Source organism: Oncorhynchus nerka, linkage group LG5, assembly GCF_034236695.1.
Source record: "Oncorhynchus nerka isolate Pitt River linkage group LG5, Oner_Uvic_2.0, whole genome shotgun sequence".
Classification (NCBI taxonomy): Eukaryota; Metazoa; Chordata; class Actinopteri; order Salmoniformes; family Salmonidae; genus Oncorhynchus; species Oncorhynchus nerka.
In genome coordinates this window covers 64,771,033-64,797,018 of record NC_088400.1, presented here as the reverse complement: position 1 = coordinate 64,797,018, position 25,986 = coordinate 64,771,033, and the positions used below count along the sequence as shown (strand labels likewise).

Sequence of the window (25,986 nt, the reverse complement as noted above, 5' to 3'; positions counted from 1 at the left end):
GAAGAGGGTCAGGAGGGAGGTGGGCCAGAAGAGGGCAGGAGGTAGATAGAGAGGAGTGGGCCAGAAGAGGGCAGGAGGTAGATAGAGAGGAGTGGGCCAGAAGAGGGCAGGAGGTAGATAGAGAGGAGTGGGCCAGAAGAGGGCAGGAGGTAGACAGAGAGGAGTGGGCCAGAAGAGGTCAGGAGGTAGACAGAGAGGAGTGGGCCAGAAGAGGTCAGGAGGTAGACAGAGAGGAGTGGGCCAGAAGAGGTCAGGAGGTAGACAGAGAGGAGTGGGCCAGAAGAGGTCAGGAGGTAGACGGAGAGGAGTGGGCCAGAAGAGGTCAGGAGGTAGACGGAGAGGAGTGGGCCAGAAGAGGTCAGGAGGTAGACAGAGACGGAGAGTGGGCCAGAAGAGGTCAGAGGGACGGAGAGGAGGTGGGCCAGAAGAGGTCAGGAGGTAGAGAGGAGTGGGCAGAAGAGGTCAGAGGTAGGGAGAGGAGTGGGCCAGAAGAGGTCAGGAGGTAGACGGAGGAGTGGGCCAGAAGAGGTCAGAGGTAGACAGAGAGGAGTGGGCCAGAAGAGGTCAGGAGGTAGACAGAGAGGAGTGGGCCAGAAGAGGTCAGGAGGTAGACAGAGAGGGGACAGAAGAGGTGGGCCAGAAGGAGTGGGCCAGAAGAGGTCAGGAGGTAGACAGAGAGAGTGGGCCAGAAGAGGTCAGGAGGTAGACAGAGGAGAGGGCAGAAGAGGTCAGAGGTAGACAGAGAGGAGTGGGCCAGAAGAGGGCAGGAGGTAGATAGAGAGGAGTGGGCCAGAAGAGCAGGAGGTAGGCAGGAGGAAGAGGGCAGGAGGTAGATAGAGGAGTGGGCCAGAAGAGGGCAGGAGGAGGTAGATGGGCCAGAAGAGGGCAGGAGGGATAGAAGGAGGGCCAGAAGAGGGGAGGTAGATGGGCCAGAAGAGGGCAGGAGGTAGATGTGGGCCAGAAGAGGGTGGGAGATAGAGAGGGCCAGAAGAGGGCAGGAGGTAGATAGAGAGAGATGTGTGGGAGAAGAGGGCAGGAGGTAGATAGAGAGAGATGTGTGGGAGAAGAGGGCAGGAGACAGACAGAGAGGAGAGGAGTGGGTGAGACGAGAGTGTTGTCAGCATCTCAACTCAAGCTAACCAGTCTATCTATATGTGCTCTCCTCTTCTCTCCTCCATGAGAGCACGAGAACAGACTGTGTACTATCAGCAGACATGCCATGATGATACGCCATGTACAAGAGATAGTGGTCTTGTACCAATACTAAAGGCACTCTTCCTTTCTCCCCCACTTAGTAGTCTAATCACAGATCCCACACCTTACTGGATGGGTGAAAACAATGTAGAGGAACTCTGATTTTCACCTATCCTGTCACGTTACGTCAGTGTTTACTGGTTCTCATCAGGCAGGGAGGGAGGATGTGCAGTATTTATGTGTGGGCTTGTACCCTCATTAACGTTGCCCCGCCTCATGTTCTAACAGGAACATCAGTTTGTGTCTTTCATGTGCTATTTCTTAGAGGATATATTTTAAAGCCCGGGAAAAAAATCTGTTTTGGAAGAGGGTTGTTTTTTAGAATAGAACATAGAATACATCTTTATCATCCATAAAGTCAATAGGTTAAATTGGTTCTAGCTGTGTGGATGTCTCTCTGTTCCCGTTGTTTCTCTGGTTGAGGGTGACTCCCTTTCCTCTGTCAGGCAGAGGACAATACAGTGTTCATGGTAGAAGTTGCCTCCTTTCGCTCTCTCTCGCTCTCACACCCGCTCTTTCTCTCGCTCTCTCTCGCTCTCTCTCGCTCTCACACCCGCTCTTTCTCTCGCTCTCTCTCGCTCTCTCTCGCTCTCACACCCGCTCTTTCTCTCGCTCTCTCTCGCTCTCGCTCTCTCTCACACCCGCTCTTTCTCTCGCTCGCTCTCGCTCTCTCTCACACCCGCTCTTTCTCTCGCTCTCTCTCGCTCTCGCTCTCTCTCACACCCGCTCTTTCTCTCGCTCGCTCTCGCTCTCTCTCACACCCGCTCTTTCTCTCGCTCTCTCTCGCTCTCGCTCTCTCTCACACCCGCTCTTTCTCTCGCTCTCTCTCGCTCTCGCTCTCTCTCACACCCGCTCTTTCTCTCGCTCTCTCTCGCTCTCACACCCGCTCTTTCTCTCGCTCTCTCTCGCTCTCACACCCGCTCTTTCTCTCGCTCTCTCTCTCTCGCTCTCGCTCTCTCTCACACCCACTCTTTCTCTCGTGACTCATCAGAGATAGGGAGGGGTGTATGTCTGAGAGTGAGCTGAGTGAGCAAGATAAATGTTGGGATTGTGAAAAGGAAAGAGAAAGCAAGAGTGTGGGCTGACCGTGAAAGAGAGCGGACCAGCTCTTATCTGGAGAGAGGAGATCCCAGCTGTACCCAGTCTGCTGCGGATACACACAACAGAAGGCTGCTCCTCTCTCCTCTCTCTTCCTCATGCTAGGTCTTCTCGCATCTCTTCTGCTGCTCAGGTCACCAAAGCAGGCCAGCTACGGCTGCATCTCAGTAGTCTATAGTGGTATTCTCCACTCTTAACCCTTTGATTGGTGAACCAGCATCATGAGGATACTAGAAGATTTAGCCACTATAGAATATTGGGATCTACCCCCAGAATCACCAGTCAAAGGGTAAAGAGACTAGAAGAGGGTGCCACTATAGACTACTGAGATGCACCAATTCAAACCTCCACAGGTTCAATGATCCAGAGGTGGAGTCTCCTCCTGTCCTGTCTGAGGTGTGTATAGGACAGGTGAGCTCAAAAAAGCTGAACACTAGTAGGTGTGACCAGAGTAGTCTAGGAGGCTAGGAGTGCTCAGTGAATTAACCCCACAAGACATGGCTGGAAACTAGGGCACGTTGCTAGGGGAAAACAATCCTATTCCCTGGACACAGGATTACCGTCACCTCTTGTTATACTGCAGCAGGAGATGTGTGTGTGTGTAATGTCTGTTTGTCTGGGCAAGGGGATGTCAACAGCAACAAACTGACGCAGAGGCTATAAGCCAATAAGAGAGTATTGTTGACAGCTGTAGTATAGTAATACTATGATGGAGAGCAGAGTGGGAGGTCTGCTGTGAGAGGCTCAGTGGACACACACACACAGGTTCTTTGTTCAGTCTTTAGGCTGCATTCCTCTGTTCCATGAATGAAATCATGTAGGGCACTAAGGCTGAATGTTTTATATGAGAGATACACTGCCCAGGACAAGATGAGTAAAAAAGGTTCCGTTTTGTTACAGTACATTGTGATGCAACAACGATACTGTATGATGAAACTGTAAGCCTGATTGTCCCTGTGCCATTTAGCAGACACTTTTATGCAAAGCGACTTCCAGTCATGCGTGCAGACATTTCTATGTATTTGTGGTCCCGGGAATCAAACCCACTATCCTGGTGTTAGAAACGCGATGCTCTGCCAACTGAACTTACAAAGGACTAATTAATTAACAAGAGCTAACGGATGTTTAATCTGCTTGGCCGATATACCACAGTGCCCTCTGTGGGTAAAAATAATATCTAAAGGGATGTTAGCCTGTACTCGCCCCACTTACATAACCGCTAGCTAAAGATGCTAATGCTACACATGCTGGCTCAATGTAATCCCTGTCAAATGGGATGGATGGGTGGACCAGTGGTGCGGTATGGGGCATTCACACTCATCACCTCACACTGGCCTCTTATGAACCACAGCTTACCAGAGCCTGGATGGCTGAACACATTTGCTTGTCTTACAGGTCATACTGAAAAACCACACTGGCCACTCTGACCTTTTAAACAGCTGAGGTTTGATTGATTAGATATGCAGAGTAGCAACCGTTCAGGTGTTGATAAGATCATTCCCTGTAGCCTCTGTCTGGCTCCAGTGACTGTGTCTACAGAAAGAACCAGGTCGGACTGTATCTTAGGCAAGTGGAACTGCATCTTAGGCTAGTGGAACTGTATCTTAGGCTAGTGGAACTGTATCTTAGGCTAGTGGAACTGTATCTTAGGCTAGTGGAACTGTATCTTAGGCTAGTGGAACTGCATCTTAGGCTAGTGGAACTGCATCTTAGGCTAGTGGAACTGTATCTTAGGCAAGTGGAACTGCATCTTAGGCTAGTGGAACTGCATCTTAGGCTAGTGGAACTGTATCTTAGGCTAGTGGAACTGTATCTTAGGCTAGTGGAACTGTATCTTAGGCTAGTGGAACTGTATCTTAGGCTAGTGGAACTGTATCTTAGGCTAGTGGAACTGTATCTTAGGCTAGGTCGGCTGTATCTTAGGCTAGGTCGGCTGTATCTTAGGCTAGGTCGGCTGTATCTTAGGCTAGGTCGGCTGTATCTTAGGCTAGGTCGGCTGTATCTTAGGCTAGGTCGGCTGTATCTTAGGCTAGGTCGGCTGTATCTTAGGCTAGGTCGACTGTATCTTAGGCTAGGTCGGCTGTATCTTAGGCTAGGTCGGCTGTATCTTAGGCTAGGTCGGCTGTATCTTAGGCTAGGTCGGCTGTATCTTAGGCTAGGTTAGGTCGGCTGTATCTTAGGCTAGGTCGACTGTATCTTAGGCTAGGTCGGCTGTATCTTAGGCTAGGTCGACTGTATCTTAGGCTAGGTTGAGGAGTGATATTACCACTATGGTGTATTTGTAAGAATGCAGGAAGGATGGTTGAAGGTTTCCAGTACAAGGTTTCCAGTTCAGGATATTTATTAACTCATTTAAAAAGGCACCGCAAACGGACGCAGGAGCACATGGGGGGTAGGATGGCGATATGGAATGGCTTGAAAGGCCGGTAGGTAAGGTTTTGGTCTGGAGGGAATACAAAGGGGACATGGATATAAGACAAAGTGGCATAACTAAGGAGACATACATAGTATAACATGCTAACCAAACAAAGGACATGACCAATATCCATGGAACAGGATATACACTATATTCAGACAAAGGAGGTATTCTAAGGAAAGCATTATATAAACGCTCTGATTGGCAATAAACATACAGGCTAGAAAGTTAGCGTTAGAATGCCCAGAACTGGGCGCCCGGCTCACATCCGGGTGGTAGCCCGGTTCTAAATGGAATGCAGTCAATGCTAACCCAGTTCACTTGGGGGAATAATCCAATCCCCTCAGTGTCTCTCTGTCTGGGCTTGTCCAGCTTCTTGAGCTGGCTCACTGGTGATAGACATGGGCAAACATGTAGCACTCTACTGGACGCAACCCATTTAGTAACTTAAGGCTCAGCGAGTAAGGGAATTACTTTACTAAGATGATATTATATTTGATTTCCCTCTTTTCTTTAAATATTTGATTCTGTTTGATCAGATTCTATTCTATTTGACTATTCCAGACAGGTGTGAAATCAGTGGGTTGACCTTCCTATGGTGTTGTGGTGTGTGTTGATGTGTGTTTGTATATAGGCGTGTGTCATAGTTAGTGTTGAATGGGAGAGTTATTGTAAGGTGAAAGGCTTGTAGCCATCACTCATTTATCATTCCCCACCCGGTTACATGACTCAGAGCCCTTACTCACTGCTACTGGAGGTCTGTTGTGTTGTGTTTGTTAGGTCGCCACTTTATTACACTCAACACAGTCATTTATTCTGTTTGCGACTGTAATGCTATTGTGTCTGCCAGACTGTCTCTGCATTCAACAACACTAACCAAGTTTGGTGAGACAACGACATGTTGGCTGGAGCAGGAAGCAACTGCCTGACAACTAGCCAGTCAGGCCCCCAGCCAGGCAATGAGGCTACATTTGTTGCCTCTGTGTCTTCTCCTGTCCTGTCCTGACCTGCCCTGATTTGTCCTGTCATGATCTGACCTGACCTGACCTGTGTGCTGACCTGGCATTGACCTTTGACGTCTTGACCTCTGTGCAGTGTGCTGGAGAGGAGAACTGGGTGGACACCAGGACGGTGTACATCGGAAACAAGGAACCCCCACCGGGAGCAGAGGCCTACATTCCCCAGAGGTACCCCGACAACCGCATCATCTCCTCCAAGGTGAGAACCACAACCATGCTACAACCACATTACAACCACGTTATAACCACATTACAACCACGCTACAACCACGTTACAACCATGTTACAACCACGTTATAACCATGTTACAACCACATTACAACCACGTTATAACCATTTGCTGTTGCTTCCCTTTCCCCAGTACACCTTCTGGAATTTTGTTCCGAAGAATTTGTTTGAGCAGTTTAGAAGAATTGCCAATTTCTACTTCCTCATCATATTTCTTGTCCAGGTCAGAGCTTGACTGGTAGATTCAATTTGAGTCAATTTAAGGCTTAGTTGGCAAGAAGTATAAATCTGGCAAACGCAGAAGTTTCAGATAACAATAGATCATTCTCTTTTTCTCTCCCGCCCTCTTCAGTTGATAATTGACACTCCCACCAGTCCCATCACCAGCGGACTACCTCTCTTCTTTGTCATCACTGTCACGGCCATCAAACAGGGCTATGAGGACTGGCTCAGGCACAAAGCAGACAATGCTATTAACCAGTGTCCTGTGCACGAGGTGCAGCATGGGAAGGTGATCAGGAAACAGAGTCGTAAGCTGAGGGTACGTATCATCCTACAGCTGAAAATGACCTGGGATCAAACCTGGGTTCTTTGGATCAGACCCACGTATTAAGGTGTATTTTGAGTCGCGACCCACCATAAGGGTTGAGCAGAGAAAAAACATAAACAGACCAAAGACGAAGTACAAAATATCATTTTGACAGCGGAGAGAACATTTTTCCATTTTAAAGCTAATTTCCTGCAATTCTACACATTTTTGTCATGGAGCTGAGAGAGAATTGTGCAGTTTTTAAGCACATTTCCTGCATATTTTAACATGGCTAATGCTGTGTTCTTATGCTCAAATCATTCTAACACAAATCTATGGGGCCTCATTGTCTAGTTTTATTTAGTTGATTGTAAGTTCTCAAAGATTCTAGACTATTATAAAAAATATATATATGTCCATTATCTTTTCTACACACGTTCTATTTGGTTTTAATTGTTTACATTTCCAATTTTTAAGTAAAATGTTTTGCAATGCACAACAAATGTCATCCCGCAACCAACCTGGACCCCCAGTGACCCACACGTGGGTCCAACCCACATGCTTTAGGCAACTCAAGACTGTGTTATCCTATTGAGCTAAAGACATCTCTCTCACGCTCTAACTTCCAACCCACCCATTCACCCTTCCTTCCTTCCTTCCTTCCTTCCTTCCTTCCTTCCTTCCTTCCTTCCTTGCCTCCCTCCCTCCCAGGTGGGTGATGTGGTACTGATCAAGGAAGATGAGACGTTCCCCTGTGACCTCATCCTTCTCTCCACCAGTAGGGAGGACGGGACATGTTTTGTCACCACAGCCAGTCTGGACGGGGAGTCCAGTCACAAGGTAACACTACACTCTGACTGAGAGAGAGGAGGAGGGAGATGGGAGAGGTGGCTGAGGCAGAGATAAAGAAATAATGGGATAGAGTTGAGGGAGAACAGAAGAGTGAAAGAGAGAGAGAGAGAGCGTGAGAGACGGGGGACAGAGGGGAAAGAGTGAGTGAGAGAGAGGGTATGAGTGTGTATGTGAGGGATATAGAGAGATGGAGCGAAATGGAGAGAGAGAGTTTGTTTTCTGTTTCATTAGAGGGGTAGTGTGAGATGCGTCTTGGCTCGGTGTGTTCTTGATCTCGCTGTGACTCTCTCCATCCCTCCACAAAGACCTACTATGCTGTGCAGGACACTAAGGCCTTCATCACAGAGGAAGATTTTGATACTCTACAGGCTTCTATTGAATGTGAACAACCACAACCAGACCTCTACAAGTGAGTGACAACACTGCATCCAGACAATCAGAACTGGTTGTATAGAGAAAAACAACGCAAAACACACCAACTCACACATGCATTCCCTCTCTCCTTGGACAGATTCGTGGGCCGAATCAATATTTATTCGGACAGAAACGAGCCCATCGCGAGGTAAATCCATACCCAGGAAATAGACTCCAAATTCAGGAAGTCATTGCTCGTGTGTTTGCACAAAAACATTTTTTGAAGTGTATTCTAACAAAGAAGTGTATTCTGTGTTTGCTTCAGGCCTTTGGGATCTGAGAACCTACTTCTCAGAGGGGCGACACTGAAAAACACACAGCACATATATGGTAAGACACTACACTGGGTGACCTTGTAATGACATCACTAATAGAATCTAAAGACACTACACTGGGTGACCTTGTAATGACATCACTAATATAATCTAAAGACACTACACTGGGTGACCTTGTAATGACATCACTAATAGAATCTAAAGACACTACACTGGGTGACCTTGTAATGACATCACTAATAGAATCTAAAGACACTACACTGGGTGACCTTGTAATGACATCACTAATAGACTCTAAAGACACTACACTGGGCGACCTTGTAATGACATCACTAATAGAATCTAAAGACACTACACTGGGTGACCTTGTAATGACATCACTAATAGACTCTAAAGACACTACACTGGGCGACCTTGTAATGACATCACTAATAGAATCTAAAGACACTACACTGGGCGACCTTGTAATGACATCACTAATAGAATCTAAAGACACTACACTGGGCGACCTTGTAATGACATCACTAATAGACTCTAAAGACACTACACTGGGTGACCTTGTAATGACATCACTAATAGAATCTAAAGACACTACACTGGGCGACCTTGTAATGACATCACTAATAGAATCTAAAGACACTACACTGGGTGACCTTGTAATGACATCACTAATAGACTCTAAAGACACTACACTGGGTGACCTTGTAATGACATCACTAATAGACTCTAAAGACACTACACTGGGTGACCTTGTAATGACATCACTAATAGAATCTAAAATAGATTCCTAGTTTTCATTCATATAATGGGTTTGGAATGTTTAGAGGTTCCACTCCAAATCATTAAGTTCCTGTGTTCACACTGTGGGTTGCATATTGAGGCCAGCTGCTGAGGCCTGTACAGACCTGTATGAGTGAGAATATTACAAACTGTCAAGCCGTCATTACACTGCATGAGATGACATGACTGCAAGTCAAGTCTTATTATGAGATCAGATGAGTGTGATGGGAGATGATTTCTCAGATAATTGTAGGACACCATGACAGTATTCAGTACCGACAGACACTTGTCAGATCTGACTGATATTATTGCATCTCAATATTACAGTGTCGTTCCCGTTCCTAGTCTCTTTTCTTCATCTTCACATATGTGAAATGTCTCCCCAAGTTGACCCTCTGGTTTGTGTCTCCTAGCTGTTGCCATCTACACTGGTATGGAGACCAAGATGGCGCTCAACTACCAGTCCAAGTCCCAGAAACGCTCTGCAGTGGAGAAGTAAGGCCCACCAACATGGTTGTGTTTCTCACTTTATGATGCATGTTTACCATGTTTCCAGACAGGTTCACTTAACGTTAATTGCCATCTAATTGCATCATATCCATTTCCCCCTAAAGACCCATTCAGACCGTCCACCCTTCCTGAAGACATTCTTATGTAATTTCCTCTGCATCTGTCTCCCCTCCTCTCTGTCTCCCCTCCTCTCTGTCATCCCTCCTCTCTGTCTCCCCTCCTCTCTGTCATCCCTCCTCTCTGTCTCCCCTCTGTCTCCCCCCTCTCTGTCTCCCCCTCTCTGTCTCCCCCTCTCTGTCTCCCCTCCTCTCTGTCTCCCCCCTCTCTGTCATCCCTCCTCTCTGTCATCCCTCCTCTCTGTCTCCCCTCCTCTCTGTCATCCCTCCTCTCTGTCTCCCCTCTCTGTCTCCCCCTCTCTGTCTCCCCTCCTCTCTGTCATCCCTCCTCTCTGTCTCCCCCTCTCTGTCATCCCCCTCTCTGTCATCCCTCCTCTCTGTCTCCCCTCCTCTCTGTCATCCCTCCTCTCTGTCTCTCCTCCTCTCTGTCTCCCCTCTTCTCTGTCATCCCTCCTCTCTGTCTCCCCCTCTCTGTCTCCCCCCCTCTCTGTCTCCCCCTCTCTGTCTCCCTCCTCTCTGTCATCCCTCTCTCTGTCTCCCTCCTCTCTGTCATCCCTCCTCTCTGTCTCCCCTCCTCTCTGTCATCCCTCCTCTCTGTCTCCCCTCCTCTCTGTCATCCCTCCTCTCTGTCATCCCTCCTCTCTGTCATCCCTCCTCTCTGTCATCCCTCCTCTCTGTCATCCCTCCTCTCTGTCATCCCTCCTCTCTGTCTCCCCTCCTCTCTGTCTCCCCTCTCTCTGTCATCCCTCCTCTCTGTCATCCCTCTCTCTGTCTCCCTCCTCTCTCTCTGTCATCCCTCCTCTCTGTCTCCCCCCTCTCTGTCTCCCCTCCTCTCTGTCATCCCTCCTCTCTGTCTCCCCTCCTCTCTGTCTCCCCTCTGTCTCCCCCTCTCTGTCTCCCCTCCTCTCTGTCTCCCCTCCTCTCTGTCATCCCTCTCCTCTCTGTCTCCCCCTCTCTGTCTCCCCCTCTCTGTCTCCCCCTCTCTGTCTCCCCCTCTCTGTCATCCCTCCTCTCTGTCATCCCCTCCTCCTCTCTGTCATCCCTCCTCTCTGTCTCCCTCCTCTCTGTCTCCCCTCCTCTCTGTCTCCCCTCTCCTCTCTGTCTCCCTCCTCTCTGTCTCCTCTCTCTGTCTCCTCTCTGTCTCCCCTCTCTGTCTCCCCCTCTCTGTCTCCCCTCCTCTCTGTCATCCCTCCTCTCTGTCATCCCTCCTCTCTGTCTCTCCCCCTTTCCCTCCCCCTCTCTGTCATCCCTCCTCTCTCTCATCCCCCTCTCTGTCATCCTCCTCTCTTCAATCTCCCCTCATCCCTCCCTCTCTGTCTCTCCCCCTTTCTCTGTCCCCCCTTTCTGTCTCTCCTCCCTCTCTCTCTCCCCCTCTCTGTCCCCCCCTTCTGTCTGTCCCCCCTCTCTGTCCCCCCTCTCTGTCTGTCTCCCCTCTCTGTCTCTCCCCCTCTCTGTCTCTCCTCCCTCTCTGTCGCCCCCCTCTCTATCTCCCCCTCTCTGTCATCCCTCCTCTCTGTCATCCCTCCTCTCTGTCTCCGCCCCTCTCTGTCTCCCCCTCTCTGTCTCCCCCTCTCTCTGTCTCCCCCTCTCTCTGTCTCCCCCTCTCTCTGTCTCTCCTCCCTCTCTGTCACCCCCCCCTCATATCTCCCCCTCTCTCTGTCTCCTCCCTCTCTCTGTCTCCTCCCTCTCTCTGTCTCCCCCCCTCTCTGTCTCCCCCTCTCTCTGTCTCTCCTCCTCTCTGTCACCCCCCCCTATCTCCCCCTCTCTCTGTCTCCCCCTCTCTCTGTCTCCCCCTCTCTCTGTCTCTCCCCCTCTCTCTGTCTCCCCCCTCTCTGTCTCCCCCCCTCTCTCTGTCTCCCCCTCTCTCTGTCTCTCCTCCCCTCTCTGTCTGTCTCCCCCTCTCTGTCTGTCTCCCCCTCTCTGTCTCTCCTCCCCTCTCTGTCTCTCCCCCTCTCTGTCTCTCCCCCTTTCAATCTCCCCCTCTCTGTCTCTCCTCCCTCTCTGTCTCCCCCCCTCTCTGTCGCCCCCTTTCTGTCTCTCCTCCCTCTCTGTCACCTCCCCTCATATCTCCCCCTCTCTCTGTCTCCCCCTCTCTCTGTCTCCCCCTCTCTCTGTCTCCCCCCTCTCTCTGTCTCTCCTCCCTCTCTGTCACCCCCCCTCATATCTCCCCTCTCTGTCTCCCCCTCTCTCTGTCTCCCCCTCTCTCTGTCTCCCCCCTCTCTGTCTCCCCCTCTCTGTCTCCCCCTCTCTGTCTCTCCTCCCCTCTCTGTCTGTCTCCCCTCTCTGTCTGTCTCCCCCTCTCTGTCTCTCCTCCTCTCTGTCTCTCCCCCCCTCTCTGTCTCTCCCCTTTCAATCTCCCCCTCTCTGTCTCTCCTCCTCTCTCTGTCTCCCCCCTTTCTGTCTCCCCCTTTCTGTCTCTCCTCCCTCTCCTGTCTCCCCCTCTCTCTGTCGCCCTCTCTGTCTCCCCCTCTCCCTGTCTCTCCTCCCCTCTCTGTCTGTCTCCCCCTCTCTGTCTGTCTCCCCCTCTCTGTCTGTCTCCCCCCTCTCTGTCTCTCCTCCCCTCTCTGTCTCTCCCCCCCTCTCTGTCTCTCCCCCCTTTCAATCCCCTCTCTGTCTCTCCTCCCCTCTCCTTCCCCCTCTCTGTCTCCCCCCCTTTCTGTCCCTCCTCCTCCTCCTCTCTGTCTCTCCCCCTCTCTGTCTCCCCCTCTCTGTCTCTCCCCCTCTCTGTCTCTCCTCCCCTCTCTGTCGCCCCCCTCTCTATCTCCCCCTCTCTGTCTCCCCCTCTCTGTCTCTCTCCTCCTCTCTGTCGCCCCCCTTTCTCTCTCTCCCCTCTCCGCCCCCCCTTTCTATCTCCCCCTCTCTGTTGCCCCCCCTTTCTATCTCCCCCTCTCTGTCTCTCCTCCCCTCTCTGTCTCCCCCCTCTGTCTCCCCCTCTCTGTCCCCCTCTCTGTCACCCCCCTGTCTCTCCCCCTCTCTGTCCCCCCTCTCTCTGTCTCTCCTCCTCATATCTCCCCCTCTCTCTGTCTCCCCCTCTCTCTGTCTCCCCCCTCTCTGTCTCTCCTCTCTCTCTGTCTCCCCCTCTCTCTCTCCTCCCCTTTCTGTCTCCCCCTCTCTCTCTCCCCCATCTCTGTCTCTCCTCCCTCTCTCTCTCCTCCCCTCTGTCTCTCCCCCTCTCTGTCCCCCCCCCTCTCTGTCCCCCCCTCTCTGCCCCCTCTCTGTCTCCCCCTCTCTCTCTCCCTCCCCTCTCTGTCGCCCCCCCCTTTCTGTCTCTCCTCCCCTCTCTGTCTCCTCCCCCTCTCTGTCTCCCCCCTCTGTCTCTCCTCCCCTCTCTGTCGTCCCCCCTTTCTGTCTCTCCTCCCCTCTCTGTCTCTCCCCCTCTCTGTCTCTCCTCCCCTCTCTGTCTCTCCTCCCCCTCTCTGTCTCTCCTCCCCTCTCTGTCGCCCCCTTTCTGTCTCCCCCTCTCTGTCTCTCCCCCCTCTCTGTTTCTCCCCCCCTCTCTGTCTCTCTCCCCCTCTCTGTCTCTCCTCCCCTCTCTGTTGCCCCCCCTTTCTATCTCCCCCTCTCTGTCTCTCCCTCCTCTCTGTCTCCCCCCTCCAGGTCAATGAATGCGTATCTGATAGTGTACCTGTGCATCCTGATCAGCAAGGCTCTGATCAACACAGTGCTGAAGTATGTGTGGCAGGCTGACCCGGACAAAGACGAGCCCTTCTACAACCAGAAGACTGACACAGAGAGGCAACGCCATATAGTAGGTTATAAAACTACAATCATTTTTATGCAATAGCTGATGTTTTTTTTTCACCTCTCACTTTCCCTTTCTCTCTCTCTCCCTGTCACCTCTGACTGTCCCTCCTCATACCTCCCTCCCTCCTCTCTCTCTCCCTGTCACCTCTGACTGTCCCTCCTCATACCTCCCTCCCTCCTCTCTCTCTCCCTGTCACCTCTGACTGTCCCTCCTCCCCCTCTCCCTCCCTCTCTCTCTCCCTGTCACCTCTGACTGTCCCTCCTCCCCCTCTCCCTCCTCATACCTCCCTCCTCTCTCTCTCCCTGTCACCTCTGACTGTCCCTCCTCCCCCCTCTCCCTCCCTCTCTCTCTCCCTGTCACCTCTGACTGTCCCTCCTCCCCCTCTCCCTCCTCATACCTCCCTCCTCTCTCTCTCTCCAGTTGATCCGGGCGTTCACAGACTTCCTGGCCTTCATGGTGTTGTTTAATTACATCATCCCCGTGTCCATGTACGTTACCGTGGAGATGCAGAAGTTCCTGGGGTCCTACTTCATCATGTGGGATGATGAGATGTTTGACGAAGAACTGGGAGAGAGGGCTCAGGTTAACACATCTGACCTCAATGAAGAACTGGGACAGGTAGGCTATACACACAGTACACACAGTACACACACACACTCACCACTCTTACCTGAATGTGTGTGTTTTCCAGGTGGAGTACGTGTTTACAGACAAGACAGGCACCCTGACAGAGAACAACATGGAGTTTATAGAGTGCTGTGTGGACGGCTATGTTTACGTCCCTGATGCCATCTGTAATGGACAGGTCATGCCAGGGTCAACCAGCATGGACATGATCGACTCCTCACCTGGACCAGGGGGCAAGGTGAGACAGAGAGCCTCACTGTCACTTGATGGACTGTACGAATATGTACAGCACAAGTTACCCTTCCCTAACCACTGATGCAGGGTCAGACATTGTTTCATTCCACAATGAAGACCAGCTGGATACTAACAGCCTTTACCTGGATGTCCTGGGTGAACCGTAACCCTATGAAGACCAGCTGGATACTAACAGCATTTACCTGGATGTCCTGGGTGAAGCGTAACCCTATGAAGACCAGCTGGATACTAACAGCCTTTACCTGGATGTCCTGGGTGAACCCTAACCCTATGAAGACCAGCTGGATACTAACAGCCTTTACCTGGATGTCCTGGGTGAACCGTAACCCTATGAAGACCAGCTGGATACTAACAGCCTTTACCTGGATGTCCTGGGTGAACCGTAACCCTATGAAGACCAGCTGGATACTAACAGCCTTTACCTGGATGTCCTGGGTGAACCGTAACCCTATGAAGACCAGCTGGATACTAACAGCCTTTACCTGGATGTCCTGGGTGAACCGTAACCCTATGAAGACCAGCTGGATACTAACAGCATTTACCTGGATGTCCTGGGTGAAGCGTAACCCTATGAAGACCAGCTGGATACTAACAGCCTTTACCTGGATGTCCTGGGTGAAGCCTAACCCTATGAAGACCAGCTGGATACTAACAGCCTTTACCTGGATGTCCTGGGTGAAACGTAACCCTATGAAGACCAGCTGGATACTAACAGCCTTTACCTGGATGTCCTGGGTGAACCGTAACCCTATGAAGACCAGCTGGATACTAACAGCCTTTACCTGGATGTCCTGGGTGAACCGTAACCCTATGAAGACCAGCTGGATACTAACAGCCTTTACCTGGATGTCCTGGGTGAACCGTAACCCTATGAAGACCAGCTGGATACTAACAGCCTTTACCTGGATGTCCTGGGTGAACCGTAACCCTATGAAGACCAGCTGGATACTAACAGCCTTTACCTGGATGTCCTGGGTGAACCCAAACTCAGAGTGACACTGATACCTTCTCTAAGGATGACACATTCATCCACCCAGGGATCCAGTGTCACACACACACACACACACACACACACTGCTGTGTGCCAGGACTAGAGAGGGCCGCTTCACTCCGGTGACCAGCCTGTGCCATTCCTTTGTCTTCTGTGTGTATGAGGACTAAGAAGCATGACCTTCAGGACCTTCCAAATGATGACCTTCCAAATGATGTATTCAGACGTTTATGTTTCCTGTATTTATGTGTTGATACGTGTGTGTGTTGTGTGACGTGTTCTCTGTGCTTGGCTTGTCAGGAGTCTGAGGAGTTGTTCTTCCGGGCGTTGTGTCTGTGCCACACGGTACAGGTGAAGGAGGAGGAGACAGTGGATGGCATCAAGATGGGTATCCACCAGAACAAGGCCACCTCCTTCTACATATCATCCTCTCCTGACGAGGTGGCACTGGTGGAGGGCATGAAGAGGTGACTGGCTTGACACTCACTCACTCACCCACTCACTCACTCACCCACCCACCCACTCACTCACTCAATCACCCACTCACTCACCCACCCACCCACTCACTCACTCAATCACCCACTCACTCACTCACTCACTCACTCAATCACTCAATCACTGTCGCTCAATCACTCATGCACACACACACACACACACACACACACACACACACACACACACACACACACACACACACACACACAAAGGCAGAACGTCTTTCCTACTCCCAGCCATTTGAAATGAACTAGATAGATAGATAAGAACTAGATAGATAGATAATATACAGTGTATTTGGAAAGTATCCAGCAATCTACACACAAAACCCCATAATGACGAAGCGAAAACTGTTTTTTAAAATTATAAATAAAAAACAAAAATACCTTATTTACATAAATGTAATCCATTTTAGAATAAGGCTGTATGTAACGTAACAAAATATGGATAAAGTCAAGGGGTCTGAATACTTTCCCGAACGCACTGTATAGCCATACATTTACCTGCAGTTTAACCTGCTCCCCTATTCTGACAGTAATGGTACATTCCTCTTTCCCCCAGGCTTGGCTTCACCTATCTGCGGCTGAAGGACAGTCACATGGAGATTCTTAATAGGGAGGATGAGGTCGAGAGGTCAGTGTGTGTCCATTACTCCAGCCAAGGCCTGTGGGCATCAGTTTATCTTTGTGTGTGTGTTTGTGTATGTGTGTGTGGTCAGTAACCCAAACTCTTTCTCCCTTTCTCTCTCTTGCATCCAGGTTTGAGCTGCTGGAGGTATTGACCTTTGACTCTGTGAGAAGGAGAATGAGTGTTATCGTCAGGTCCACCACAGGTGCTGTACTATAGTACAATTACTACCATTATGATATTAGAACACAGAAACTAGATGTTACTGTACTATAGTACAATTACTACCATTTTATAATACTAGAACACAGAAACTAGAGGTACTGTACTATAGTACAATTACTACCATTTTATAATACTAGAACACAGAAACTAGAGGTACTGTACTATAGTACAATTACTACCATTATAATACTAGAACACAGAAACTAGAGGTACTGTACTATAGTACAATTACTACCATTTATAATACTAGAACACAGAAACTAGAGGTACTGTACTATAGTACAATTACTACCATTATGATATTAGAACACAGAAACTAGAGGTACTGTACTATAGTACAATTACTACCATTATAATACTAGAACACAGAAACTAGATGTATCTGTATGGGAGTGTTTGGTGCTTTTTCTAGAAAGCAGTCATTACTACGGCAACCCTGTCATTATTATTGTCTGTCTGTCTGTCTGTCTGTCTGTCTGTCTGTCTGTCTGTCTGTCTGTCTGTCTGTCTGTCGAGAGGGCCGTATGTGTGCTAGGAGCTCAACAGGCAGAAGGCATACTAATGACGGTAGAGTCAGTCTCACTGAGGAACATCTCTAGTATTGTCTGCCCTCACTTCTGCAAACCAATGATGCTTCTCTCTGCTAACGAGGAACCTGTTTTTAACTGTGTGGTTGTCCACAGGGGAGTACTACCTGTTCTGTAAAGGGGCCGACTCCTCCATCTTCCCCAGGGTGATCTCTGGCAAGGTGGAGCAGGTCAAAGCCAGAGTGGAGCACAACGCTGTGGTAAGGACACACACACACACACACACACACACACACACACACATACAGCCATTATTAGACACTAGAGGCGATTGTCCTAAAGTAGCTCCAAAATCAGACTTTCAGAGTTTCTGACCTCAAATACATTTTTTACTTTCATTTTTGCTTTGCTTGAGGTGTATATTGTCATATGGCTGTATGGTAGACCCTGCTAAATGCTAACTGATTCTTGTATCCTTTAGTGGTAGTGTCCTTACTTAAGATGTTGGCCACCAAAAGTTCCAAGTTGTATATGGAATGTAACTGAGATGGTGATTGACTGTCATTATGTAGTGTTTGGTGCCAACATTGAGGTAGTCTACTGATCAAATCAAATCAAATCAAATTTATTTATATAGCCCTTCGTACATCAGCTGATATCTCAAAGTGCTGTACAGAAACCCAGCCTAAAACCCCAAACAGCAAACAATGCAGGTGTAAAAGCACGGTGGCTAGGAAAAACTCCCTAGAAAGGCCAAAACCTAGGAAGAAACCTAGAGAGGAACCAGGCTATGTGGGGTGGCCAGTCCTCTTCTGGCTGTGCCGGGTAGAGATTATAACAGAACATGACCAAGATGTTCAAATGTTCATAAATGACCAGCATGGTCGAATAATAATAAGGCAGAACAGTTGAAACTGGAGCAGCAGCACAGTCAGGTGGACTGGGGACAGCAGGAGTCATCATGTCAGGTAGTCCTGGGGCACGGTCCTAGGGCTCAGGTCCTCCGAGAGAGAGAAAGAAAGAGAGAATTAGAGAGCATATGTGGGGTGGCCAGTCCTCTTCTGGCTGTGCCGGGTGGAGATTATAACAGAACGTGGCCAAGATGTTCAAATGTTCATAAATGACCAGCATGGTCGAATAATAATAAGGCAGAACAGTTGAAACTGGAGCAGCAGCACAGTCAGGTGGACTGGGGACAGCAAGGAGTCATCATGTCAGGTAGTCCTGGGGCACGGTCCTAGGGCTCAGGTCCTCCGAGAGAGAGAAAGAAAGAGAGAATTAGAGAGAGCATATGTGGGGTGGCCAGTCCTCTTCTGGCTGTGCCGGGTGGAGATTATAACAGAACGTGGCCAAGATGTTCAAATGTTCATAAATGACCAGCATGGTTGAATAATAGTAAGGCAGAACAGTTGAAACTGGAGCAGTGTGATCCCTGTGTGTCCGTGGCTCTGGCCCAAAGGATGACATAATTGTGGATGCAGTTTGGGTAGCCGTTGGCAGCGGTGCCGACCCGTTTCTGTTTACTGTCAGGGCGAATGTGTTTCCCTGGTTACGTTACAATGGGATGGCCAGCGGTGATGCTGGTGTGAACCAGGCTGGCGCCGAGAGAATGTCAGAACTGAGGTCTCACTGTTTGTGTGCGTGTTTGTTTGTGTGCGTGTTTGTTTGTGTGCGTGTTTGTTTGTGTGTGTGCGTGTATTTGCTTATGTGAAAGGTCAAGGTCATAAGTCTACTGCCACAGACTAAACTGGTATGTAAACTCTGCCCAGTGGGACATCCCTCGATGCCAGTTGTGCAAACTGCAGCTTTTTGTAACCCACTGCTCTGTCAGTGATGTCATTGAGCTAAACGACTACCGCCCCGTAGCACTCACTTCCGTCATCATGAAGTGCTTTGAGAGACTAGTCAAGGACCATATCACCTCCACCCTACCTGACACCCTAGACCCACTCCAATTTGCTTACCGCCCAAATAGGTCCACAGACGATGCAATCTCAACCACACTGCACACTGCCCTAACCCATCTGGACAAGAGGAATACCTACGTGAGAATGCTGTTCATCGACTACAGCTCAGCATTTAACACCATAGTACCCTCCAAACTCATCTCTAAGCTCGAGACCCTGGGTCTCGACCCCGCCCTGTGCAACTGGGTACTGGACTTCCTGACGGGCCGCCCCCAAGTGGTGAGGGTAGGTAACAACAACTCCCTGTTCACCCACGACTGCGTGGCCATGCACGCCTCCAACTCAATCATCAAGTTTGCGGACAACACTACAGTGGTAGGCTTGATTACCAACAACGACGAGATGGCCTACAGGGAGGAGGTGAGGGCCCTCGGAGTGTGGTGTCAGGAAAATAACCTCACACTCAACGTCAACAAAACAAAGGAGATGATTGTGGACTTCAGGAAGCAGCAGAGGGAGCACCCCCCTATCCACATCGACGGGACAGTAGTGGAGAGGGTAGAAAGTTACACATCACGGACAAACTGAATTGGTCCACCTACACAGACAGCATCGTGAAGAAGGTGCAACAGCGCCTCTTCAACCTCAGGAGGCTGAAGAAATTCGGCTTGTCACCAAAAGCATTCACAAACTTCTACAGATGCACAATCGAGAGCATCCTGTCGGGCTGTATCACCGCCTGGTACGGCAACTGCTCCGCCCACAACCATAAGGCTCTCCAGAGGGTAGTGAGGTCTGCACAACTCATCACCAGGGGCAAACTACCTGCCCTCCAGGACACCTACACCACCCGATGTCACAGGAAGGCCATAAATATCATCAAGGACAACAACCACCCGAGCCACTGCCTGTTCACCCCGCTATCATCCAGAAGGCGAGGTCAGTACAGGTGCATCAAAGCAGGGACCGATAGACTGAAAAACAGCTATCTCAAGGCCATCAGACTGTTAAACAGCCACCACTAACATTGAGTGGCTGCTGCCAACACACTGACTCAACTTCAGCCACTTTAATAATGGAAATTGATGGAAATTGACGTAAAAATATATCACTAGCCACTTTAAACAATGCTACTTAATATAATGTTTACATACCCTACATTACTCATCTCATATGTATATGTATATACTGTATTCTATACCATCTACCGCATCTTTATGTAATACATGTATCACTAGTGTCACGTTCTGACCTTAGTTCCTTTGTTATGTCTTTGTTTTAGTATGGTCAGGGCGGGAGTTGGGTGGGTTGTCTATGTTCCGTTTTCTATGTTGTGTGTTTGGCCTGGTATAGTTCTCAGAGGCAGGTGTCGTTAGTTGTCTCTGATTGAGAATCATACTTACCGGTAGGGAGCCTTTTCCCACTTGTGTTTCGTGGGTGTTTATTTTCTGTCTTTGTGTATGTCACCAGACAGGACTGTTTCGGTTCGTATCATTCTCGGTGTTATTTTAGGTTTAGTGTTCTGAGTTGAATAAATATTGTCATGAACACGTACCACACTGCGCTTTGGTCCGATCCTTGCGACTCCTCGTTAGAAGAAGAGGACGAGAGTTACAACTAGCCACTTTAAACTATGCCACTTTGTTTACATACCCTACATTACTCATCTCATATGTATATACTGTACTCGATACCATCTACTGCATCTTGCCTATGCCGTTCTGTACCATCACTCATTCATATATCTTTATGTACATATTCTTTATCCCTTTACACTTGTGTGTATAAGGTAGTAGTTTTGGAATTGTTAGGTTAGATTACTCGTTGGTTATTACTGCATTGTCGGAACTAGAGGCACAAGCATTTCGCTACACTCACATTAACATCTGCTAACCATGTGTATGTGACATAAATTTGATTTGATTTGACTGTTTTTAACGGGGAAAAAGAACAGAACAGTGGAATAATTGTTATTATCGGATTATCAACTGCAACATCAGTGTCCAGTAATCATATCAAAGCATAACATAATTATCTCTCGCTCTCTCTATTTCTCTCTCTCTATTTCTCTCTCTCTCTCTTCAGGAGGGCCTACGGACACTGTGCGTGGCGTACAGGAAGTTGAGCGTGGCTCAGTACGAGGAGACGTGTCACCTGCTGAACAGCGCCAAGCTGGCCCTGCAGGACCGAGACAGGAAGCTGGCCGAGGCCTATGACCTCATTGAGAAGGACTTCGTACTGCTGGGGGCCACCGCCGTGGAGGACAGGTAACGTTCTGGAACCATAGCAGCGTAGAATCATACAATCTACATTGTCTTTTCTACCCAATTATATGTATATATTCATGGGGCCACCACAGTTGAGGACAGGTGCCGATCTAGAATCACAACGTAGAATCAGAACCACCATCATGTGGATTTTAGATCTATTGCTTCTACTAATTATATTTCTATATTCTGGACAGAAGAGTTATATTAAGGGCAACTCTCTTTAGAGCTAACAATGTATGGGGCTTGAGAGACGGAGTAGATTAGCAGCTGTAGAAGATTTATTTTACTGCTGCTCTTGAATTACTTGTTACTTTTATCTCTTATTCTTTTCCGTGTTTTTCGAAACTGCACTGTTGGTTAGGGACATTTCACTGTTGTATTCGGCGCATGTGACTAATACAATTTTGATTTGATTCAACTGAAAGTCAACCTCACTCTCCAAGCCCTAGTTTGCATAGTTAATTAATGACAATCGGACTCACTGACCCGGTCTAGGATGTTAGCTATTGAATGAATCACATTGTTGAACTATAGACCTGACCATTCCTGTAATGATGTTAGCTATTGAACGAATCACATTGTTGAACTATAGACCTGACCATTCCTGTAATGATGTTAGCTATTGAACGAATCACATTGTTGAACTATAGACCTGACCATTCCTGTAATGATGTTAGCTGTTGAACGAATCACATTGTTGAACTATAGACCTGACCATTCCTGTAATGATGTTAGCTATTGAACGAATCACATTGTTGAACTATAGACCTGACCATTCCTGTAATGATGTTAGCTGTTGAACGAATCACATTGTTGAACTATAGACCTGACCATTCCTGTAATGATGTTAGCTGTTGAACGAATCACATTGTTGAACTATAGGGCTGACCATTCCTGTAATGATGTTAGCTGTTGAACGAATCACATTGTTGAACTATAGACCTGACCATTCCTGTAATGATGTTAGCTATTGAACGAATCACATTGTTGAACTATAGACCTGACCATTCCTGTAATGATGTTAGCTATTGAACGAATCACATTGTTGAACTATAGACCTGACCATTCCTGTAATGATGTTAGCTATTGAACGAATCACATTGTTGAACTATAGACCTGACCATTCCTGTAATGATGTTAGCTGTTGAACGAATCACATTGTTGAACTATAGACCTGACCATTCCTGTAATGATGTTAGCTGTTGAACGAATCACATTGTTGAACTATAGACCTGACCATTCCTGTAATGATGTTAGCTATTGAACGAATCACATTGTTGAACTATAGACCTGACCATTCCTGTAATGATGTTAGCTATTGAATGAATCACATTGTTGAACTATAGACCTGACCATTCCTGTAATGATGTTAGCTATTGAACGAATCACATTGTTGAACTATAGACCTGACCATTCCTGTAATGATGTTAGCTGTTGAACGAATCACATTGTTGAACTATAGACCTGACCATTCCTGTAATGATGTTAGCTATTGAACGAATCACATTGTTGAACTATAGACCTGACCATTCCTGTAATGATGTTAGCTGTTGAACGAATCACATTGTTGAACTATAGACCTGACCATTCCTGTAATGATGTTGACCATTCCTGTAATGCTGTTGAACGAATCACATTGTTGAACTATAGACCTGACCATTCCTGTAATGATGTTAGCTATTGAACGAATCACATTGTTGAACTATAGACCTGACCATTCCTGTAATGATGTTAGCTGTTGAACGAATCACATTGTTGAACTATAGACCTGACCATTCCTGTAATGATGTTAGCTATTGAACGAATCACATTGTTGAACTATAGACCTGACCATTCCTGTAATGATGTTAGCTGTTGAACGAATCACATTGTTGAACTATAGACCTGACCATTCCTGTAATGATGTTAGCTATTGAACGAATCACATTGTTGAACTATAGACCTGACCATTCCTGTAATGATGTTAGCTATTGAACGAATCACATTGTTGAACTATAGACCTGACCATTCCTGTAATGATGTTAGCTGTTGAACGAATCACATTGTTGAACTATAGACCTGACCATTCCTGTAATGATGTTAGCTATTGAACGAATCACATTGTTGAACTATAGACCTGACCATTCCTGTAATGATGTTAGCTATTGAACGAATCACATTGTTGAACTATAGACCTGACCATTCCTGTAATGATGTTAGCTGTTGAACGAATCACATTGTTGAACTATAGACCTGACCATTCCTGTAATGATGTTAGCTGTTGAACGAATCACATTGTTGAACTATAGACCTGACCATTCCTGTAATGATGTTAGCTATTGAACGAATCACATTGTTGGCTGACCATTCCTGTAATGATGTTAGCTATTGAACGAATCACATTGTTGAACTATAGGGCTGACCATTCCTGTAATGATGTTAGCTATTGAACGAATCACATTGTTGAACTATAGACCTGACCATTCCTGTAATGATGTTAGCTATTGAACGAATCACATTGTTGAACTATAGACCTGACCATTCCTGTAATGATGTTAGCTATTGAACGAATCACATTGTTGAACTATAGACCTGACCATTCCTGTAATGATGTTAGCTATTGAATGAATCACATTGTTGAACTATAGACCTGACCATTCCTGTAATGATGTTAGCTATTGAACGAATCACATTGTTGAACTATAGGGCTGACCATTCCTGTAATGATGTTAGCTATTGAACGAATCACATTGTTGAACTATAGACCTGACCATTCCTGTAATGATGTTAGCTATTGAACGAATCACATTGTTGAACTATAGACCTGACCATTCCTGTAATGATGTTAGCTATTGAACGAATCACATTGTTGAACTATAGACCTGACCATTCCTGTAATGATGTTAGCTATTGAACGAATCACATTGTTGAACTATAGACCTGACCATTCCTGTAATGATGTTAGCTGTTGAACGAATCACATTGTTGAACTATAGACCTGACCATTCCTGTAATGATGTTAGCTGTTGAACGAATCACATTGTTGAACTATAGACCTGACCATTCCTGTAATGATGTTAGCTGTTGAACGAATCACATTGTTGAACTATAGACCTGACCATTCCTGTAATGATGTTAGCTATTGAACGAATCACATTGTTGAACTATAGACCTGACCATTCCTGTAATGATGTTAGCTGTTGAACGAATCACATTGTTGAACTATAGACCTGACCATTCCTGTAATGATGTTAGCTGTTGAACGAATCACATTGTTGAACTATAGGGCTGACCATTCCTGTAATGATGTTAGCTATTGAACGAATCACATTGTTGAACTATAGACCTGACCATTCCTGTAATGATGTTAGCTGTTGAACGAATCACATTGTTGAACTATAGGGCTGACCATTCCTGTAATGATGTTAGCTGTTGAACGAATCACATTGTTGAACTATAGACCTGACCATTCCTGTAATGATGTTAGCTATTGAACGAATCACATTGTTGAACTATAGACCTGACCATTCCTGTAATGATGTTAGCTGTTGAACGAATCACATTGTTGAACTATAGACCTGACCATTCCTGTAATGATGTTAGCTATTGAACGAATCACATTGTTGAACTATAGGGCTGACCATTCCTGTAATGATGGCACGTGTTCTTTCCCAAAGCAGCCTGTGAACCAGTAATATTAGTTAGCTACAGTCTCTCAGGCTTAACCTCAACATTAACCTCCACATGAACCTCAACATTAACCTCCACATGAACCTCAACATTAACCTCCACATGAACCTCGACATGAACCTCAACATGAACCTCAACATGAACAGTAGCTTCAGTAGTCAGTCAGTCCATATGTTGTGTGTGTCAGTCCCCAGTGCAGCCAGCTAATGAGCAGATAACCACATTAGAGTTCCACTGTTATTGATCTCTGCCAGACATCCATAGCAGCTGATGAAGTGTGGTCTCTTGCTGCTCTTCTGTCTGTCAGCACAGACGTCATGCTGAAGCACCAGAGGTTTTACTCTGGTATCAGGTCGGCTTCTGCCCCATTAAATAGAGTCAGTCACAGCCCATCACTTTGCCTTTCTCTCACACACTTCTCTATCTGTCTATCTGTGTGTTAGTGAGTGGTGTTTTAGTCTCACCATCTTCCTTTACATCTGTCTTTGTGTGTGCATGTTGATGCGTGCACGTGTGTGTGTGTGTGTATGTTGATGCTTGCACGTGTGTGTGTGTGTGTGTGTGCATGTTGATGCGTGCACGTGTGTGTGTGTGTGTGTGTATGTTGATGCGTGCACGTGTGTGTGTGTGTGTGTGTATGTTGATGCGTGCACGTGTGTGTGTGTATGTTGATGCGTGCACGTGTGTGTGTGTGTGTGTGTGTATGTTGATGCGTGCACGTGTGTGTGTGTATGTTGATGCGTGCACGTGTGTGTGTGTTTCTGTTTTTCTGTCCGTTTGTTTTTCTATCCGTCTGTGTGTTTGTCTGTGACTCCTGGGCTGTGGTAGTAATTAGCTGGTTGGCAGGCAGCAGCGGTGTAGGGAGCTGTGAATCCTAACTGCACTGCAGCTTTGTTATAGACTTCCCTGCTCGGTGACGTTGGACTGCTGCTGCAACAAACCAGCTCCCCAAACACACTCCAGCTCAACACCCCAAAGCCAATTGACTATGCCAGTGGAGGCTGCTGAGGGGAGGACGGCTCATAATATTGGCTCTAACGGAGAGAATGGAATGGCACCGAACACATGGAAACCACACATTTGGTACCATTCCACTGATTCCGCTCCAGTCATTACCACGAGCCTGTACTCCCCAATTAAGGTGCCACCAGCCTCCT

The 25,986-nt window shown here is 47.6% G+C and overlaps 1 protein-coding gene across 4 annotated transcripts in view; it reads left to right on the top strand.

Moving 5' to 3' along the window:
• atp11a (ATPase phospholipid transporting 11A) overlaps nt 1–25,986 on the top strand; it is a 75,904-nt gene that overhangs the window by 27,281 nt on the left and 22,637 nt on the right. For all 4 annotated transcript variants that reach the window (XM_065018907.1, XM_065018909.1, XM_065018908.1 and 1 more), the window contains exons 2-17: nt 5,864–5,986; nt 6,149–6,238; nt 6,368–6,556; nt 7,256–7,384; nt 7,702–7,805; nt 7,908–7,958; nt 8,076–8,140; nt 9,279–9,360; nt 13,089–13,239; nt 13,657–13,854; nt 13,928–14,101; nt 15,410–15,576; nt 16,166–16,237; nt 16,363–16,436; nt 17,140–17,243; nt 20,976–21,157. In XM_065018907.1, coding sequence (XP_064874979.1) covers nt 5,864–5,986; nt 6,149–6,238; nt 6,368–6,556; nt 7,256–7,384; nt 7,702–7,805; nt 7,908–7,958; nt 8,076–8,140; nt 9,279–9,360; nt 13,089–13,239; nt 13,657–13,854; nt 13,928–14,101; nt 15,410–15,576; nt 16,166–16,237; nt 16,363–16,436; nt 17,140–17,243; nt 20,976–21,157 — 1,955 coding nt within the window. The remainder of the gene's footprint in view (nt 1–5,863; nt 5,987–6,148; nt 6,239–6,367; nt 6,557–7,255; nt 7,385–7,701; nt 7,806–7,907; nt 7,959–8,075; nt 8,141–9,278; nt 9,361–13,088; nt 13,240–13,656; nt 13,855–13,927; nt 14,102–15,409; nt 15,577–16,165; nt 16,238–16,362; nt 16,437–17,139; nt 17,244–20,975; nt 21,158–25,986) is intronic.